Source organism: Camelus dromedarius, chromosome X (genome assembly GCF_036321535.1).
Source record: "Camelus dromedarius isolate mCamDro1 chromosome X, mCamDro1.pat, whole genome shotgun sequence".
Taxonomy (NCBI): domain Eukaryota; kingdom Metazoa; phylum Chordata; class Mammalia; order Artiodactyla; family Camelidae; genus Camelus; species Camelus dromedarius.
Window position 1 is genome coordinate 38317752 of NC_087472.1, and position 20680 is coordinate 38338431.

Sequence of the window (20680 nt, forward strand, 5' to 3'; positions counted from 1 at the left end):
TTTTGTGGCTGTCTTATTTCACTTTGTATAGTGTTTTTGACTTTTATCCTACTGTAATGTTTGGCTTCTTCATCCCACTTTTTTTTTTTTTTTTTTTTTTGCTAAGCAGTATTCCTTTATATGCATAAAACATACTAAATAGCATGCTTTGCTTCTTCATTCATCAGTAGGACATTTGGGTAGACTCCACTTTAGGGCTATTACGAATAATGCTGCTATGAACATTTGTGTACAAGTTTTTGTGAAGACGTTTTCATTTCTGTTGAGTATATGCTCAGGAGTGGAACTGCTCAGTCATACGGTATCTCTGTTTAAAATTTTGAGGAACTGCCAAAATGTATTCCAAAGTGACTACACCATTTATAGTCCAGTCAGCAATGAATAAGTTTCAATTTCTCTACATCCTCACTTATTGTGTCTTTTTTTATTATAGCCATCCTAATGAGTGTGAAGTAGTACCTCATTATGATTTTGATTTGAATTTACCTAACAATTAATGATGTTGAGCATCTTTTCATGTTCTTACTATCCATTCATATACTCTTCTGAGGAGAAGTATAGCACAGGGAAATATATACAAGATCTTGTGGTAGCTCACAGCGAAAAAGAATGTGACAATGAATATATGTATGTTCATGTATAACTGAAAAATTGTGCTCTACACTGGAATTTGACACATTGTAAAATGACTATAACTCAATAAAAAATGTTTAAAAAAAAAAACAAAAACAAACAAACAAAAAAATTTACTTCTCACAATTCTGAAGGCTGAAAGTCCAAGATTAGGGTGCCAGCATGGGCCCTCTTCCTGGCTTGTAGACGGCTACCTTCTTGCTGGATCTTCACATGGTAGAGAGAAAGATCGTATCTCTCCTGTCTCTTCCTATACAGGCACCAATTCCATTTATGAGGGCTCCACCCTCATGACCTAATTATCTCCCAAAGGCTCCACCTCCAAACACCATCACATTGGGGTTTAGGGCTTCAACATACGAATTTTGAGGGAAACAAACATTCAGTCCATAGCATCCACCTTTATTAGAAACAGAATTTTTTACATGACAAAATAGAGGCTCTATACATTTAAAAACCTAATAATTTAAATGAAGTGAAACATAGTATCAATTAAGAAAAGATTTTAAAAATAATACCAATTTCAGAGAATAATTCTTCTATCTAGTAAACTATTTTGTGATATAAAATGTGTATGTCATAAAAAGAATTTCTACCATGTTAATAAAAGTTATGTGAGGCACCATTGACTTATCTACTTTTCTTTCCAGATTGTCTCCAAGACCAGAGTTATGATAAAAAGTAAAATAAAATGTTAGACATCTAATAGCAATGTTAGCATCGAATATTAAGTCAGTATTTATAACATGAACAATTCTACACAAATACTGGGTAAACAAAGTATTCTTTTTGTACAACTGAGATAATAAAGCACATTTTCTATTTATTTCCTTTTCTTTTGCACTGATGCAAAATTGCTATTCTTATATAAATCTTGTTTTTCTTTGCCATGAAGATTCTTCAAAAAAGAATTTCAAATAACTAGATTTGGCACATTTACATAGCTATATATTTAATCTTAACTGAGTTAAACAATTGATCAACAGAAAAATATAGCCAAAAAGGTACCCAGGGAATCATTATTGAACAAAAAGATAAACTAAGTGGAAATTTTTTTTTTTCTCCTGGAACATAAACTTAAGTTTAGAAAAGTTACTTCCATGATATGAAGATTGCCATTTTCTCTTTTCTAGCTGCACTAAGTGACCTCATCTAATATGATGGCTATTCAGTAACGACTTGCAAATCAATTTCATCAGTACCAAATTGTTCCCTGAACCCGACTTGGATATCCAACTGCCTACTCAACATCTCAAGCTAACATGACCAAAAAAGAATTCCTGATTCCACACTCCTCCAAATCTGTTCCTCATCTCTGCATTCCAGAATTCACCCAGTTGCTCAAAAACCTAGGTATCATCCTTTACGCCTCCCTTTCTCTCTCCTCATATCCAAGCTATCAGATGATCCTATCTTCTTCATCTTTAAAATAGAACCTGAATCCAATATCTAAGCACTTCCCCAGCATCTACCACAGGAGTTTAAGACTCTTGGCCTGGAACACTGTAATAACCTAACTGGTCTCTCTGCTTTCACCCTTAATCCTCTTCAGTTTATCCTCCACACCACAGCCCCATACAAGTAAGTAAAATTATGTCACTCCTCTGCTCTCAACCCTTCTAATGGCTTCCCATTACATATCCACACCAGGTTATAAGGATCTTCATGAACTACTCTCTGGCTTTCTTCCCTATTTCATTTCTTACCATTCTGCTCCCTTAATTACTATGTCATAACCTTACTGGCTTCTGCTATTCCTCGAACATGCCAGGTAAGTTAACATTTTTAAGCCTTTCTACTTGCCTTTACCTTTCCCCAGAATGCCCTTTCCCCAAATGTTCACATGGTTCATACAATTAGGGCCTCTGCATGTCACCTTTTCAAATAGGCCTTCTCTAAACATCTTATCTAAAGTAGCAACCCTCTCAAAGATGTATCTTTTTTATGTATAATTTGGTGGAAGGCAGGGCCTGGTAATGAAGTCATTTTTCACTAGTGGGCTAAAGAATCTAGATCCTGAAAAGTAAAGCTAGCCACATTGAGGCTCTCCTGAGCCATGGATTTCTATCCATGAGCCAGTCTTAGCACTCCCTGAAGATGGCAGTCTGTTGGTGAAACAAGTATGGAAACTCAAGTTGAGCCACTTGGTCTCTCTACCACTGAGGAAGGAATTTAGTCCAGTATGCTCAGTTTGTTTCTGTCCCTATTTCTTGCTTTTTCTTCATAAAACCTGATACTATGTATTTGTTTACATGTGTATTATCAGTCTTCTCTAATGAAATGTAGTAAATTCCACAAAAGGAAGTACTGTATAAACAGCCCGTGTAAGAATATCTGGCACACAGTAAGCTCAATAAATATGTATTAAATCAAAAATAAATGAATAAATAGGACTTCTAGTCTCAATACCATCCAATAATACAGTTTAGGGTTCTGTTTTGTTTTAAATGGAAAAAAAAAAGAACCACAAGAATGTGCCCTTAAAAACAAATATATTCAGCTTGATTTCTCTCAAATGGTATGAATTTTATTAAAAGGAGGAGAGTTATTCAGTAGCACTGAAGCAAAATTTTACAGTCAATTTTCAGCAAGATATTCTAGCTATTATAAAATTTTTAAAAAGCTTCAGAATTATTCCTGAAAATAAAGCTGCAGTTAGTTTATTTGGACCTAAACACTTAAACATGGGATATATACATATACATATATGCATGCACACAAAATAGAGCAGTTTTATGAAATCAAACTGGTATAAACAGGAATGTCTTGATTATCCTACAATCCTTTCCCCTTCCTTCTCTCATCAAATTGTTACCAGTGAAGGCCCAGGAATTGACCAACTACTCAGAGCTAGCTTTTAGTCAGAAATGTATCCTATTAACTTGGTGTTGGTGTAGCTGTTCACAATAATAAAAATGGAAATATCCACAGAGGTTTCATGGAAGCAACAGAGTATTTTGCATGAATATGTCTGTGGCTTAACTGCCACTGTATAGTATTACCTGCTCTCTTCCATCAGTGCAGCTCATAGTCCACAAGAATATGAAAAATCTCACCACGTAACAGATATATCTCTTTATATATAATTTGGTGGAAGGCAGAGCCTGATGATAAAGTCATTTTTCACAAGTAGGCTAAAGAATCTAGATCCTGAAAAATAAAGTTAGCCACATTGAGGCTCTCCTGAGCCATGGATAGAAGGCCAGTCCAACCACTCTGAAGATGGCAGTGTGTTGGTGAAAAGAATATGGAAACTCAATTGGAGCCACTTGGTCTCTCCAGCAACAAGGAAGGAATTTAGTCCCATATGCTCAGTTTGTTTCTGTCAACATTCATTTAATGTTGATCATGTGGTTTATGCTCTCTGCTCAGGGGACAGAAGAATGATGAATACTACTTTGTATGAAAAGTTTTAAGCCTTGGAACCCCTCTGAAAATAAATACTCCAAATACCAGTTCCATTTCTTTCCCTGCAGGCACAAACAAGGGAAAATTACTTATCAAATACTTAATTAGCTTATTCCCTACCTCTTTTTCTTTGCCTAGGAAAAGTTTCTAGCATCTTGGATGCACATACCAAGAGTTAGCTTCAGTGGCCAGGTTCGTAACTGAAACTCAGTCACTAAATAACATTCAAACCAGGAAGTACCCAAAGTTTAAGGGCCAAATATTCTGTTTATTATATTGGCAAAAAAAAATTAGCTGTTCAATTGAACAAGTCCTGTGAAATAGAAATGGGTCATCATTCCCATGCTCCAGGAATTTAACATCTAAAATAGACAACACAGGAGCAGACGTTATTATATCGCTGCCTATATTAAATATGTGCACAGCAGTATTTCTACACTGAGACAACTGCATTTGGTTTTTTAGAGTGGACACACTATAGTCAGTCACACTTTGACTACAAGGAACTGTATTATAAAATAAGATGACGTACAGATACAAGAGCAGAAGTCCAACTCTGAACAGTTTCATCTATGTAGAGGGTAGGTACCAATAAAGTCACATCAAAGTCACTGGAATTAATTCAGAAGGCAAACACTTCACTTTGTCTAGGCAGCAGACTTAAGATTTAGGGAAAAGTAAAAGTATAAATTCTTCTGATGAGATGAAGCTCTATGAAACCCCTGAACATGATGAAAATAAATTTACTTACCCGAACAGAGCTCATGTTTACTGTCCTTTCTTCTGGCCATTCCTTTAAAAACAAAAACAAAAACCAAAAAAAAAAGGAAATGTAGAGAAATGGGGATGAAAATATTTGGTTAGCAAAAATTACCAGAAAATTAAGATGGCTCTTCACTGTCTGGTTTATTTGCTACGTTCTATTCCTACCACCACTCTTGGCTTCCTTTTGAACAAACACTCACTATAATCTTCCGTATTTCTCCCTAGAAGCACAATCAGAAGGAAAATAACATCATTGTGGATAAAGTGAGCACCATTTTGCTAATCTATGGCCTCATTTTTTTTATTCTGTATTCAGCCACCAGGGTGGAGATGGAAGGTGTTAGAGAAGGCTTTTTCTGAGGAATATGATTAGCCAAACTGAGTTTTGAAGGATGAGGAGGAAGTCTGATGAGGCAGTCTGTGTACACAGTAGATTCTATGGAACTCTGTAATTCTTTATGAAAACTCAAAGGTAGGCGATCCCATTTATTCCCTGGCTTTAACTATCATCTACTGTACTTCACTGAAAAATCATCAATTCTAACAACATTTTTGATATAGCACTGAGAAAAAAAAAACTCTGCTTATTAAACTATGTATGATGCAATGAATTTTTAACACTTAGAATTTTTTATTTTATAATGATTGAAAGATTTTTAGATGTAGACGGATTTTGAGCATATATCACTTTTACAAACATGAAATGGTAAATCTAAACAAAATTAAGTGGTTAAAATATTTTCTAAAATTTCACATTCAGAGTCCAACTCTTCAAAAATAATTTTCTACTCAAGAGTTGTAGATATCTATGTTTTTTCACACAACATCATCCTCCATGCCACCGTGTTGATTATGCAGGCATTTCAAACTTAAGTAGATCAAAACTTCATTCTCAACTTGCCCTCCCGAAACACCAAAATCTCTCTAGTTCTTCCACCAGTATTCCTCTTGTTAATAAATGGAACCACCAGCAACACCCAGTTGCTCAATTCAGAAAACTCAGAAGTCGTTTCCTTTTTCTCATTCCCACTCATCAAGCCATCAGGTTCTCTCTGTTCTAGCTCTGCAAGGTATCTCAAATCAGTCCGCTTCTATCCACCTTCACTACCACCACTTGTATACAAATCACTATCTATCTTATCTAGACCAAGAGTCTCCTAATTGGTACCCGTGCTTCCCCTCGGGCCTCCTCTTATAACTCTATCCTCCACTAGAAAGCCAAAGTGATCTCTATTAAACACCAACTCAGACCACACTACAACCCTGCTTAAAAATCTTTCAATTGTTTCCCACTGCACTCCTAACAGATCTGTAAGAGTGTCCCTGCATCTCTCCAACCTTATTTCATTCCATTCTCCCTCTTGTTCCTTTAGCTGTAAGCCATGCTGGCCTTCCTTTTTGCCTTGAACTGCTTGAGTATTCTTCCCACTGCCTGGAATACTCTTCTTCCAGCTATTCCTACGCTGGCTTATTCTCATCTTTTAGAAGAAATCTCAGATCAACTGTCACCTTATCAAAAAGGCCTTCCTTGAACACCCATCCCTCACAACTCGCCAGTCACTCTCTCTCACCCCACCCTGTTTACCTGTTTATGTCCTTCATATCATTCCTCAAAGTTTTAAATCATCATGTCTACTTATTTCATTACTTGTTTTATTGTTTGTCCTCATTAGAATATAAACTCCATTTAGACAGAGATGGTATCTACCTTCTTAAGCACTGTATTTGCAGCATCAAAAGCACAGTGCACACCAAAATATTTGTTGAATGAATAAACAAAGAAACAACTAGTTATTAATTCAAAGGTAGTTTATGATAAGAAAACCTAGAGCTTCAGAATTTCCTAAAATGTAAGCTCTACAACTATCCAAACTCATTAAGTGACCTAAACTCTTTTGATACTGAGAACTGTCTGGCCAAATTAAATTTACGAAATTATCTCAAAAAAATATGGCTAATTTGAAATATTTGCAATGTGATAATTCAGCAAAATAAAACTGTCAGAATTAAATCATGCTACTATGGTATCAGAGGTTATTTTTACCACCCCAAAGGTTTAATACTTAGTGAGCAGTTGGTGATGAGAGCTCAAAAGGCATTTTTTTTAAAAGAAAAGACTGATATTAAAGTCTAGTATTTTAAGAATCATATAGAAACATCATCAATTACAAAATGGTAGTTTCACATTTTGCCAAATGTGTTCTAATGCTAGAATTAAACCTTCAAGAATCAACCTTCTTAAAATATTTTTAAATATCCTATTGAAAGAATATATCAATTCCTGATCCTCTAAAACAAGTTTGCTCACCTATGTCCAAGTTAATAATATTTATTACTTTAGAGACTGAGTCTTGTAATTAAGACACATACACACACACTCTAGGAAAAAAAAAGAATTGACCTATGAAAATCAGTTCTACTCTATGATTCACTACATACTTTTTCAAGTAAGAATTTAATGCAATTATATTGACAGGGTATGGAGAATTGGACACCTATTCATTGTTAATGTAAATTGGTATAACTTCCACTGGAAGCAATTTGACAATATCTAACAAAATTAAAAAGATATACCCTTTGAAAGGAAGTCTACCTGGAGCAATTTTATCCAACAGATACACTTGCATATGTATGAAATGATATATATATATAGTCCAAACACATTCATTAGAGTATAATTTAATAATAAGATTAGAAATAACTCAAATGCTCAACTTATATGCTTAACTTGTACTACATCCATAAAATGTAACGTTACATAGACAACCAAAAGAATGAGACAGCCCTTCACGTTCAAACATGAAATAAAAGCCAAGATATTAGGTCAAAACAATCAAAAGGCAAAAAAGTATGTATAATGTATAGTGTTTAAAATATACAGTATGTCTCTGGAAGGACATTCAAGAAACAGAGAGTGGCTGCTCTATGATAAAAAGTGTCCACATGGAGCTCCACTTCCAGGATGAGACCACAAGGAGTTTTGTGGAACCACTCTCCAGCAAAATGGGCAAAAGTTGGCAAAAAATATTTTTACAAACCCAGCATTTAAAGTCTCTAGAAATTGTCCTAAAGGCATGTAGAAAATATAAAAATATTAATTAAAATATTAGAAGAGAAAAAGAGGAAGGAACATCAGAAAATCATGAATCAGAAAATGACTGCCTCTGAAATTCTATGTACTTTAAAAATGTAATTTTTACTCAGTTATTGAACTCAATCAGTATGTTTGTGAAGGCCTCCATATTAGTTTTTTCACCATCTGGTCCTTGAGTACATTTCAAAACATCATCTCCTACCATGCTATTTAAAAAAAATTTTAATGGAGTTACTGGGTATTGAACCCAAGACCCCGTGCATGCTAAGCATATACTCTACCACTGAGCTATATAGCTCCCCTCTGCCCCATAAAGTCTTGAGAAGACCCTCTTGTCTGCTTACTGATATCAACCCACTAAATCAGCAGTCTTTGGCTTAAGACTCCAACTCTTATTATAATATTATCCAGCCTACATTTTCCATCTTGTTTAGAAGGATTCTATGAAAGCTTCCACTTCTCTGCACCCTTTTCTTACCTGGCACCACCTCTACCCAAGTAGAACTGAACAAATAATCACTCCCCCATCTTTCTCACAACTGCACCTCTTCTCACTTTGCTTAACCGTATTGTAGTAGCATTCACAAGTCTGTCTCTACCACAAGTCCAAGCTCTTGGAGGGCAGAAACTTACTTAACTTTGAGCCCTTAGAGCCTATCACAATGCCCCAAAGTTAGCTGATACTCAAAAAGGAATGACTAAACACGTCTTGCAATTCATATACACTAAATTTATGGCATTTCCTATTTCTGCCATCATAGTAGTCCTACAGAAAATCTAAAGATTGTTTAAATACTCTTACCTGTAGCAGAAAGGAAACAGTGTAACTCATAAAAGCAGGGTGATGGACTAAATTTAAACTGTTTTTATATTCTGCTACTGCAGCTTTTTCTAAGGCTTTAGCGTCAATATATAATCCTTTCTGGAAGGGTTTGGATGTCCACAGGCAACCAACCATGGCTGTCAAATAGTGATTAAATTCTTGATAGGTCTTGCTGCTGAAGCTGAACTCTGATTTTGTCTATTGGGAAAGAAAAAAAAATTGTCATTATCGCCTATTCTCCCTTTCCTACTTATTCCCAACAGATCATATATCTCTACACTCAATTTTTAAACAATGGTGATTTAACACAGATTCATCATCCATACCTTTGGTACCAACTCATTTTCCTTTGCAGCAGTCAAATTTTTACGATACCTAAAAGGGAGAACAGATAGAATAAACTTTTACCATTAAATGCCTTTGATATGTAAATATAAACAAAAGCATACATTTCAAATGTAAATATATGCAGATATGCACATACACAGTTATCTAGCTGGTTAGTTAAGGGTTTTTCCCCCTTTTATGGTACATTTTCCTCAAAGAATAAAAATTAACAGAGATTCAAATATTGAGTTGTACATTTAAGATATGCACTTGACTCTGTAAATTATATTTCAGTAAGAAAGAAAAAATAAAGGAAATGCTTTTAATGTTTCACCGTCAAAAAATTAATAGAGGCTCAAAAGCAGTCACTGATACAGAATATATTAACATGGAAGAAAACGTGCAGTAGAAAGGATAAAGGGAAAAGTTAGAAATGTAATTTTTTCTTATCTGAGAACTATTCTAATTAGCTTTTAAACATTTCAACCCCGGTACAGTCCTACAAGTTATACCAAATCTACACTTATAGGCTAAAAAGAGCAATTTCAGTCCATTAAATGAAAAAATTAGGAGGGATCAGGAAATAATGCTTACAATTTCATATAATTGACACTAGCTCCCTTTATCTCTCAGAAAACGTTCTTTTTACCACAGAAGCTACATAGACTTAAACCAATTGTCAGTAAATAACTAATTTTTCTTTGAAACATAGCAACAAGAATTAACAATGCTGAATGCAGCAGTACCATTGCACAAAAGATCCTTAACTATGATTTCTTTTAACCCATATACCCCACAATGACATTTAAAAAACAACACAGAACAGTCCCATATTGGAAGAAAGCCATGTTTCCTACTTCCATAGGCCTGTGCAGAAAATGGATAACAATTTTATTGTATTTAACATTTCACTATATTATATATAATACACTTATCATAGTATATTTATAAATTATAAATTATTGTAGAGCTGGAAAATAAAGATGGAATTATGATATACTAATTCATAAAATGGTAAAAAGGCTTTGTACCTGTCCAGAATGTAACAGAGCTGATTCAGGATACTGGGATCCAGGCTGAGGAGTGCAGGATAGAAGACCCCAGGAGGAAACAACACCACTAATGGAAGGTTATAATTTATATATGTGTCACACACCTTTTGGGAAGAATGATAACATCAGTATATAGATTATTCCTCAGAACCCCTCAATCAACTTCACCCAAAGAATCATCACTAGAAAATAAGCAATAATACAACATCAGGTTTAGGCCTGCTTGATTCATAAATAGAATAGGTAGCCACAGCCTGCTTAAAAATGCACCTCACTAAACAGCAAACTTACCACAGAGGATTATTCCTAGAAGGTCATTATTAAAATCTTTTAATTTTTTCTGGGGAGAGACCTTAGAGTAGGGGGAAAGGGGAAGGGAGCACTTCTTTCTTCTTTAAGTCCCATTAATACTGATTTGTCACATTAGTTGGCTGTCAACCTGGAGAACAAAGGTGCATGCTTCTCGGCAAATGTAACACAAGACAACTAGGTACCAGTGAAGGGAGAAAGCCAGGAAAACTGAGATTAGTGGGGACTTCCTGGATAATAGTTCTATCTCGGTTGAATACTATAAAACAATAGAAGAGGACCAGAATCATAGGTACTGGGAATAATAAGGAAGTTGAAAGGTGGGGGTGGAGAACTGAAGAAAAAGAAGGTATTTTTGGTTTTTACCAGGCCCTGGAGATGTACCACGGATGAGCAAAAAGTGATACTAGAGACAGACTTCTGTCTAGCACCAGCATTATCCAGAGGAATGTCTATTAAAGTGGTACCTAGACTTTAAAAAAATCATGTTTTTTTCCCTTTGTTTTATGAATGTCTGTTGTTCAGGCGAGAATACACTCATTAACTTCATATATGTAGCTTATTTTAACTATGCTAATAAGATCACAGCCCAATGTAATAGCTGTGCATAATAAAATTTAAACAATAGTCCAGTAAATTGAACAGCCATCACAAAAATCTGAATAGGAAAAATGGGATGCATACTACCTTCTCATAGAAATCCAAGATAAAGTGCAACAAGAAAGTACTGTTGCTTTCCAAGCGCATTGCAGTAGTGGACAGCCATCCTACATAGTGAATCAGTTCAGACACAGAGTTCATGGATCCACCTAAAGTTGTCTCCCTGAAATAAGAAATCATGGCATTCAGATCCGTATTAGCAAAAGTCCTCGCAGTTTCCAAGCTAAAACTGGATAATATATAGCAAAAAGTTGCTGGGAATTTCAGAAAATGGTAAGTGCTGCAATGTATAATTTACTTTTTTTTTAGACCACAGTGATTTATCATAAAACTAACCCAGCCCTCTAGGGAACCATTAAGATCAATTCATAGAACATCCTCAGCAACCACTGTACTAGTAAATACCTGAGAAATAAAGAATTACACTTCCAACAGACTTTTGATAATATTACCAATGTCCAGGGACCATAGCAGTCAGCAAATTAGTTTCTAAGTACACAAATCCAAACCCAGTTTTGTCTAAATTCCTGAACTAAACTGCTGTTAATATTTTCACTTTAATTTAACTGGAATTCAATTCAATTCTAGAACAGAATTAGTAACATTTTAGGCACCTTTCTTTCTTCTAGCAAAAACCAGATTTGGGTATTTTATATTCTTCCCAAATCAATGAACCATGTCTCTTTAAATCACACATGGGTATAATTGATTCAATCCATCCATCTACCCACCCCTGTCCTTTAATCCACTGTTTAGTGAATTAGGAAAAGACTTGGGAATTGTGATTTCATAGCTTTACCCTCTGATCAAGGGGGCCAACAGTGGTTATGCACAAGGAAAAAGGAATAGTATATAGTCTCCGAGCTTGAAATGATGACTCTACCATTACCAGAGCAAGCATGGAAAGATTAAGAGACCATTCAAACAGGCAGGCATCCATACAGGCAGCCCGTCACTTGCAAACTTATACTTTACGATTTTTGACAGGACTTAAATGCATCTGAAATAATTTGTACAATGGTAACTGTTCAGACAGCATCCTTTAGAAGTGTTTCTCCACAGAACACTGCTGACATTTTGGATGAAACAATTCACTGTTCAGGCTGCCTCCTACTCCCCACCCACCATAGCACACTTAGCACCCCTGGCTCCTACCTACTAAAAGATGGTAGCACCCTCTTCCAATGCTCCCTGGAGAACTACTGCTGAGAATGGGTCCCCATCCTTCTGTCCTTGAGATCCACAACTACAATATACTCCCTCTTTGACAGTCATATGGTATATGTTCGTATGATGGAAACTCATATCTTTAAAATAGAAGGAAGTATTGAGAACTTAAGAGCCATCTTATACAATGACAAATAGTATTATGATGAGCAAAGTTACCTACAATTATGTCCATTTATTTAAGAATTTTAGAAAGCAGAACCCCTTTTTAAATGCCTCCCAAATTTATGACACTAATTAAAAAATATCCTAGGAATTTTAAAAAGAAAATACAGAAACTGTAAAGCAACTGTATCAGGGTGCCTAAAACTTACATGGCAAATTGGCCAAAGATTATAGATGCAAACATACTATTCTTAACAGAATTGAAGTGTTTGAAGAGGTTGAGCATTCAACAGCATTTCTTTATGATAGCGGTCCTCAGACTTTAGCTTGCACCAAAATCATGGAAGTGCTTGTTAAAATACAGATTATTGGGCTCTACCTCTAGAGTTTACTTCAGTAGGTCTAGGGTAAGGCCTGAGAATTTGTATCTCAGCAAGTTAGTTTTCCAGTGATGTAATGCTGCTGGTCCAGGGACCACACTTTGAAGAACAATACTTTACAAGATACTTTCACTACTCACTAATGTTCCATTTCCTTCTAAAAGTGATCAGACACACGATATATAGAAGCATTGCAATAATGAATAAGAAGAATTAAAATTTTCTCTGGCAACATCCAAGAAGCTTCTTCTGTTCTCCTACCAAAATAGGAAATCACTATAGGGATAAGAACATATAGAAAAATAGGTCTGGGCTAATCTAACCAAGCCAACCACTAGATATTTGCACCTGAAGATAAGGGATCCTTATCTTATAAAGTAAGAATGTAACTGATAATATGGGGAATTTGAACATTGATTAGATACTTGAAGATATCAAGAACTATTAATTTTCAGATGTTATACTAGTATCATTTTCAACAGCTGAAATGATGTCTGGGTTTTGCTTTAAAAATATCTAGTACAAAGGAAGAGGAAAGTGAGGGATATTATAGATGAAAAAAGTTAACCATGGGCAGCAACTGTTGAAGCTGGATGATGTGTACATAAGGGTAATAATCATACTATTTTCTCTACTTTTGATTATGTTTGCAATTTTCTATAGTATAAAGTTTTTTAAAATTAATGTTAAAAAAGAATATAGGAGAAGCCAAAGATTCGAGGTAGAAAGAGTCAAAACAACCTGATTAGGCAGTTCCTTGAAATTCAGTCTTTTAGTTTCACATTGAAGGCAAAGCACACATTTAACAATAATGAACATAATGGAAATTCAGGGCACTTTTTTTAAATCTCAAAGTGAAAATAAATTAATGTATACAAGCAAAATACATCAGAGAGACATAAAAAAATCTGTACAGCAAAATTATAGGTTTTCCTAGTCATCATCAAAACTGACTTTACATACAAACAAGAATACATTTTATAAAGTAAACTAAACTGAATAGAAGCGAAAGTTGCCATTTCTAACGTCAGCTCGCCAATGTTTTGCTATATTAACTCTAGCAAATTACTTAGAGGCTTAGTGGTTGCTTTCTGATTTATATAATAGAACTTGAAGAATAACCTTCCTCAGAGGATTGTGGAGAAAAAGAGTGAAGAGTAACAAAATCTTTTTAGAAAAGTATGACTAAGCATTTATATGAAGCAATTAGGTTTCATGACACACTATTAAACTCCATATGCAAACAGTTTTGTACAGATCAACTCTTGTGGAGGGTTATAAGATAACTCACAGAGGACTGTTCGTCACAGATTTCAAGTGGATGTCCATAGAAAGCCACAACAGCCAATTTTGCAGTAGTTCTTTCAGACACTGAAGAACACTACACTAAGGAGGCAAAACAAAAAATCATTCAGACACACCATAGCGTTGAGAATAGACTAAACCAGAGGTTTGGAGGTGGAAGGACTGTGAAGATGACCTCATCCAATTCAGAACCTAACAGCTGCTGCTCCAACCTGATCGTCTCCAAGAGACAGATTAATGCAAATACAAGTTTATTTTGCCATTTTCTCTACAAGACTGCTCTTAGCTTATCAGCAAGGAACAGACTTGTTTCTCTAAATTGTATTCATTTATAACATACATCATCAAATACAGCATCACCTACCCCTTACTGTCTCCCCTCAGAGATCCTTTTAACTTGCTACAGATATGAGCTTCCTACTCTTTTCACCTTGTGTCAAAATCTGCAATTTACTCCTTTTTTTGTAAATCATATTTCTTCTTTTTTTAATTGAAGTAGTCAGTTTACAATGTTGTTTAATTTCTGGTGTACAGCATAGTGATTCAGTTATACATACATATATATATATATTTATGTATTTGTTTTCATATTCTTTTTCATTATAGGCTATTACAAGGTATGAATATAGTTCAACATAAGAACTTGTTGTTTTATCTATTTTACATATAGTAGTTAGTATCTGCAAATCCCGAACTCCCACTTTCCCTTCCACAACCCCCGTTTTCCCCTTGGTAACCATAAGTTTGTTTTCCATGTCTGTGAGTCTGTTTCTGTTTTGTAAATAAGTTCATTTGTGTCATTTTTTTTAGATTCCACATATAAGTGATATCATATAGTATTTTTCTTTCTCTATCTGGCTTACTTCACTTCGTATGACAATATTAAGTCACACTAAGTCAGAATGGCTATCATTAAAAAGTTCACAAATGATAAATGCTAGAGAGGGTGTGGAGAAAAGGTAACCCTCTTACATGGTAGGAATGTAGTTTGGTGCAGCCATTATGGAAAACAGTATGGAGATTCCTCAGAAAACTAAAAACAGACTTACCCTATGATCCAGCAATCACACTCCTGGGTATATAACCAGAGGAAACTCTAATTTGAAAAGATACATGCACTCTAATGTTCGTAGCTGCACTATTTACAATAGCCAAGACATGAAAGCAACCTAAATGGCCATCAACAGATCACTGGATAAAGAAGTTGTGGTGTATTTATACAATGGAATACTACTCAGCCATAAAAATGAATAAAATAATGTCATTCACAGCAACATGGATGGACCTGGAGATTGTTATACTAAGTGAAGTAAAAAACTGCAAAATGACGTCCCTGAAAATGTGTTACGTGGGAGAAGTTGTGTGTACTGTCATGTGAGTTTTCCTATAAATGTGGCCAATGGTAAGTGACTTAAGGTGGGAAAAAAAGTTATAAAAGAACATTACTTATATTGTCACTCTTTTGGAATAGGAATAACCATTCTACAAGAAAGTGGCTCTGAAACTTAGTCAGATAGAACTCCTTAGAAGCCACAGTGGTCTTTTTGGAGAACACCCCAAAACAGTAACACATTTTAATTTTATTATATAAAGTTAGAACACTTTTATTAGCAGAAAATGACTATATTATAAATATATAGTATGAATGACACATGGAGTTTTGTTTGTTCTGGTCATTACTATATTCCCAGTGTCAAGACAGGCATCAAGCACATACTGGGTGCTCAATACATATTTGAGAAATGAGTAAGTGTACCTACAAAATTATCAACCCCAACAGTGGTATACTTATTTCCCAGTTTGTTTTTTACTAACACTCATTTGCCATCTGTTCATTCACTTTGTCATCTACTCCAACTGGGAACAGTTCAGGAAAACTACATGTGACAAAATCTTAAAAACAAAATTCTACACATTAACTTTGATTTGAATGATGCAGTACCTCAAGTCCAGGTCCAAGCAAATCCTGTTAGAAAACTATTGCTGTAACATGGGTTTGAAATTGTGTGCCACTGGCCACAGACTAATACTTCCTATTGAATCTAAGCAAGACAATTGTTTTTTTACCTTGAAGTATATAGTTGATGTGAAGAAGAGCCGGGACAGATGGTCAAAAAGAAGTGGTTTCACCTCTAAAAGTTAAAAAAAAAGATTATTGAAAGTCCTTTTAATTAATATTACATTGAATTAAATGACTCCATATTTTCGTGATACATACCAGAGAAGCTACTAAAAGGAATCCAGCTCAAAAGTTGAAGGAACTGTGACCGACAACAGAGGCCATCCCAGAGAGGAAGACTCTTATACAGGAATGCTTCACAGGAATAAAACCCCTCCTGTAACACAGGTGGATATTAAAACCTTGCATGGAACTCTTCAGGCATAATTACTCTTGAAATAACCAGTTTATTTTGGGCTACAGTTGTTTTACTCTTAGACTAATTTTTTGTCATAATATAATTAAAAGCCTTGGGTTAGGTGCCAGACTTTCTCATAAAAGGGATCAAATGATTAATATTTGGATACATTAAAAACTTTATCAACATAGTTTCCAAGCACCATAAAACTTCACTGATTGGAAAGAAGGTAAAAAGTCAAGTTATGGAATATTTTTAAAGATGAGTGAAATTGTATTGTTTTGGAATACATACAGTCACTTGAACAGTCAATAAAGTGTATATAATGTTATTAATAAGGCTGGAATTTCATTAGGGGCCACAGACTAAATCCAAACTCTGGGCAGCTCCATCTGGAGAAGCCTGGGAGTCTAGGCTATTTATGTTTCTACCAAAGAGAGGATCCAGGGCTTTCCTTTTTTCCTTTATTGTCCTGAGCCTTAAATAGTGGCATGCACTGAGACTCTATTCTGGACCTTTCTTTTCGTGACATGAATTCTCTGGACAATCTCATCTACAACATAGCTAAAACCACCACCTATATCATGAGGAGTCCTAAATTTCTGCATCTCTAATGCAAATCTCATTTCTGAGCTCTAGACTTTTTATCTAACTGCCTACTACTGGACCTCTAAGATATCCCACAAGCATCTTTTAAATCAAATATATCTTTCTTTCCCAGCCTGCTTTTCTTATATTCCCATCATCATTCTCTCAAGCAGGAAATCTAAAAAGTCAACCTAAGTTCATCCTTTTATCTTCACCAACATTATCCACACCCAACTTCTAATTCAATGGTTTCACACCAAATGCTTAAGATTTATTCAACTAACATTTTTTGAGCATCTCTTTTGTACTAGGTACCAAGTTGAATACCTGTACATGAAGAAAAGATGGACATGGTTTTCACCTGTCAGGAGCCCATAATGTGTGGAAAAACAGATGCTGAAAGTACCACGATACAGGTAAACAGAGAGCAAAAGGAGTACATAGAACAAACATCTAACCCAGTCTGAGCAAAGGCTTTTTCATGATGCTGATACCTGAGTTGCAGTGTAAAGAACAACTCAGGGTTACCCAGGCCAAATAATTAATTGGCTGGAACATATTAGACAATCAAAAAACATTTGTTGATTATAAGAACACAAGTAGTGACCCTATGAGATTTACCTTACCAGCTAATTCAATTAACTGAATGCATTAATCTTCAGTTTGTTCTCTTAAATTATAGAACTTTCTCTCTTATTTGCATAATTTGACAAATTCTTTCTTCAAATTCAACAGCACAGAGATCAACATCAATTCAACTTGGCTGTATTTATAATGAATTTTGAATTGAGCAAATACTGTTAACAAAAGATGTCAAGCACCAAAGAGAAGGTTTTCACTGGATATCTAAATAAATTAAGAAGTGGTGGAGTGTGTAGGAAGCAAGCAAAATCTTACTTGTAAGAAGCACTCTGCCCTGATGACAATATCCAGGAAGTTGGTAAATTCTTTTCCATGTTCATAATTATTCACCTTGTACCAAATACATTCTGGAGCAAAAATATTAAACACAAGCCTCTGGTTGCACAACAATAAAAACTACACAAAACATAATCACCACAACTCTAAAGTGACAAATTAATGACAAATATAAACAAGCCATCAGTTTCATCCATCCTAGCCAACTCACACTGTAGACTGTAACATATATATGGAGGTGACAGTGAGGTGCTCCTCAAGAACTTGGTAATATAGGGGAAAGCTTATAGTGAAAAAATAAACTGGTCAAAGTCACATATGATGAATGCGATTAGCATTATGCCACACAGTAATCCAAGAGACTATAAATGTACGCATTAAAAGTTTAAGAATGTCTAAAGGTAAATTAGGGTGAGCTGGGGTTAATCTAAGGGTGGTAGAACTTTAGTGAGTAGAAATCTAACAAACTGTACCTTATCCTATCTAAAGACTCTGAGTAGGAAAGGGAGAGTTAGTCTGGAACAGACTAAGACTGACCTTAAATACTTGAAAAGTCAAGATTTGTTTATCCAGGGAAGAAACAATCTGGTGAACGCAATACTATCTTTAGAGACATCCACCCCCTTGGAGGAATGAAATGATCAGACTTTACTGTGGCCTAGATGAAAAACTCCCTCACTGCCGTTTCCTTCAGTTTCATAATTAAGAAACCTTCTAATGACTAATTTGGCTCCCATATATACTGATCGCAGAGAGGAGCTATTCTAGTTGGCAAATGGGAACATTTTGGCCACCAGAAAGAATTACTTCTATTATGAAATAAGTTGACATTCTGGCTTACACGATAGTCTCTGAGTTTGGTTCGCATTAATCTGATGATTCTAGGAGGTTAACAGCAAGTTTTTGAACATACAAAGATGAAGAGGCCTTGGACTGTGACAGTCATCAAAGTGGAGCCACCTAGTGAGTTTTCGTGGTCATCCAGCAGTGTTTCCTTAACAACTCACCTCCTTTATTAATCCCTCTTAAAGTTACAACAATGGCAGCATTCAGGCTCTGAATACATGATTATCAGAAACATAATTACAGCATTTGAAGGCTCCTCCTGTCTAGAAGTTTGGCACCCTTTTAAAAGAAACCCATTGGTAGACTGTCTCGTTCCTTCTTCATTCATCCAACACTTTTAAGTATCAACTTTTACCTTCTTGTAATGTTTGACTCAACCAATGATAGAGCCTCAGTAAGACTGACTCATCTCTGACACAGTTAATATAGTGAAGTAGCAGAGAGTTGTTCAGCACTGCGCCCATCTGAGAAGGCAGCTGCGAAGACAGAACAATCGGTCAACTCTAGGTATATGAAAAGGAGGCCAGAGCAACAAGGCAATCATCAGATAGGAAATATATAACAAAAATAAAGTCCATGAAGATCAAACGGAAAATGTAAATAAGCCCATGGTCCAGTCACATACCTCTAAGCAATGGATGTTCTGTAAGAGCTGAGGGAAGCTTTTAAGTTGTTCCAGTGGAAATGATCCATTGCTACTGAAAAAATCAGAAAGATTCATCCCTTTTTTTCCACTTTCTTTACTGTAGTTACAGGAATTTAGCACTGGTATAACTGAGTGAGAATTCCATTTCTAAAAAAGAAAGGTAAAACAATCTTTCAATGGAGTAAACAGATTACAAACTATAAATGTAAAAGCACTCGTTAAGGTGGTTCAGTGAATGGAATCTGAATGTGGTGTGCAATAGAATCCTGGGTAATTAAAATGTATCTAAATATCTATAATCTCTTCCAATATCTGAATAGTTATTGCTTGAATTTAATGAAAGAAGGCTGTGCAAGTCATGTGGGGTTTTAGATACTTACTCTTTTTACAGGACAGACATTCCCTAACATCAGCTTTAGAGGTTCTGGAGCAAGTCCCTGATTCCTTTGCCTCATAGCAAGTAGAGCTGTCTTCCACAGATTCTCTGAATTCTTAAAATAAATCTATAAATTTGAATGTAAAGTACATGAGAGGAGGTATGCATAAGTCGGAGCAACGCAAAATCTAAAACTCTTCAATAATTGAAAGTATATTAATTATGAAATATTTTGCACCCATGCAAATCCATTTAAAGTTTTTTTTCTAATCAGGAATTTATTAAACACATCAAATGGAATCAAAACAAAGTGCCAATCCCTAAAACAAAACTTCCCAGAAACAGCACCACAATACTAGATCTTAAAACAGTATGCTATAAGCATTTCAGTTCAAATCTATAAGTTAACTTACCCAAAATAACATATTTCAATCTCAATATGACTTATCACTCCTTAATCCCTTACCTTCTTCCTCACAGGCAAAGATACAGAAATCAAAGTAGGAACGAAGAATTTGTACAGCGACAATAAAGCCTGGAGATGAGGCTGCATTCCCTGAAATAAAATAAGAGTTTTCAATTTTCAGTTCTGTGGCCAGTAAGAAAAAAGTAACAGTAAAGTAAAAAGATTAAACATATATTCAGACCCTAATTTTATTATGTGAATTTTATTATTTATTAGCTAGAGGAAGATGCTATAGAAAATCAAGGAATAAAAACCCATTTAAATCAGCTATCATAAAGCAATCCTTGCCAACCTGTAACCTTCTCTTTTATGATCTTTTTCCCTAATTTACTTCTTCGTTGTATATTCTCTGCCCTGCCTTAGGCATACCAGTCATATCTGCTAGCATGGCTTAC

At 35.2% G+C, this 20680-nt stretch overlaps 1 protein-coding gene across 1 annotated transcript in view; it reads right to left on the minus strand.

The window, feature by feature from the left end:
- Positions 1–814: 814 nt before the first annotated feature.
- The window catches only part of CENPI (centromere protein I), a 35201-nt gene continuing 15335 nt past the window's right edge, over positions 815–20680 (minus strand). The window contains exons 8-21 of the mRNA XM_010975762.3: positions 20286–20375; positions 19824–19946; positions 19423–19590; positions 19153–19273; positions 17931–18022; positions 16307–16424; positions 16156–16220; positions 14075–14169; positions 11099–11234; positions 10082–10206; positions 9050–9098; positions 8703–8921; positions 4793–4834; positions 815–4103 (exon numbers count right to left, since the gene is read on the minus strand). Coding sequence (XP_010974064.1) covers positions 4002–4103; positions 4793–4834; positions 8703–8921; positions 9050–9098; positions 10082–10206; positions 11099–11234; positions 14075–14169; positions 16156–16220; positions 16307–16424; positions 17931–18022; positions 19153–19273; positions 19423–19590; positions 19824–19946; positions 20286–20375 — 1545 coding nt within the window. The 3' untranslated portion in view covers positions 815–4001. The remainder of the gene's footprint in view (positions 4104–4792; positions 4835–8702; positions 8922–9049; positions 9099–10081; positions 10207–11098; positions 11235–14074; positions 14170–16155; positions 16221–16306; positions 16425–17930; positions 18023–19152; positions 19274–19422; positions 19591–19823; positions 19947–20285; positions 20376–20680) is intronic.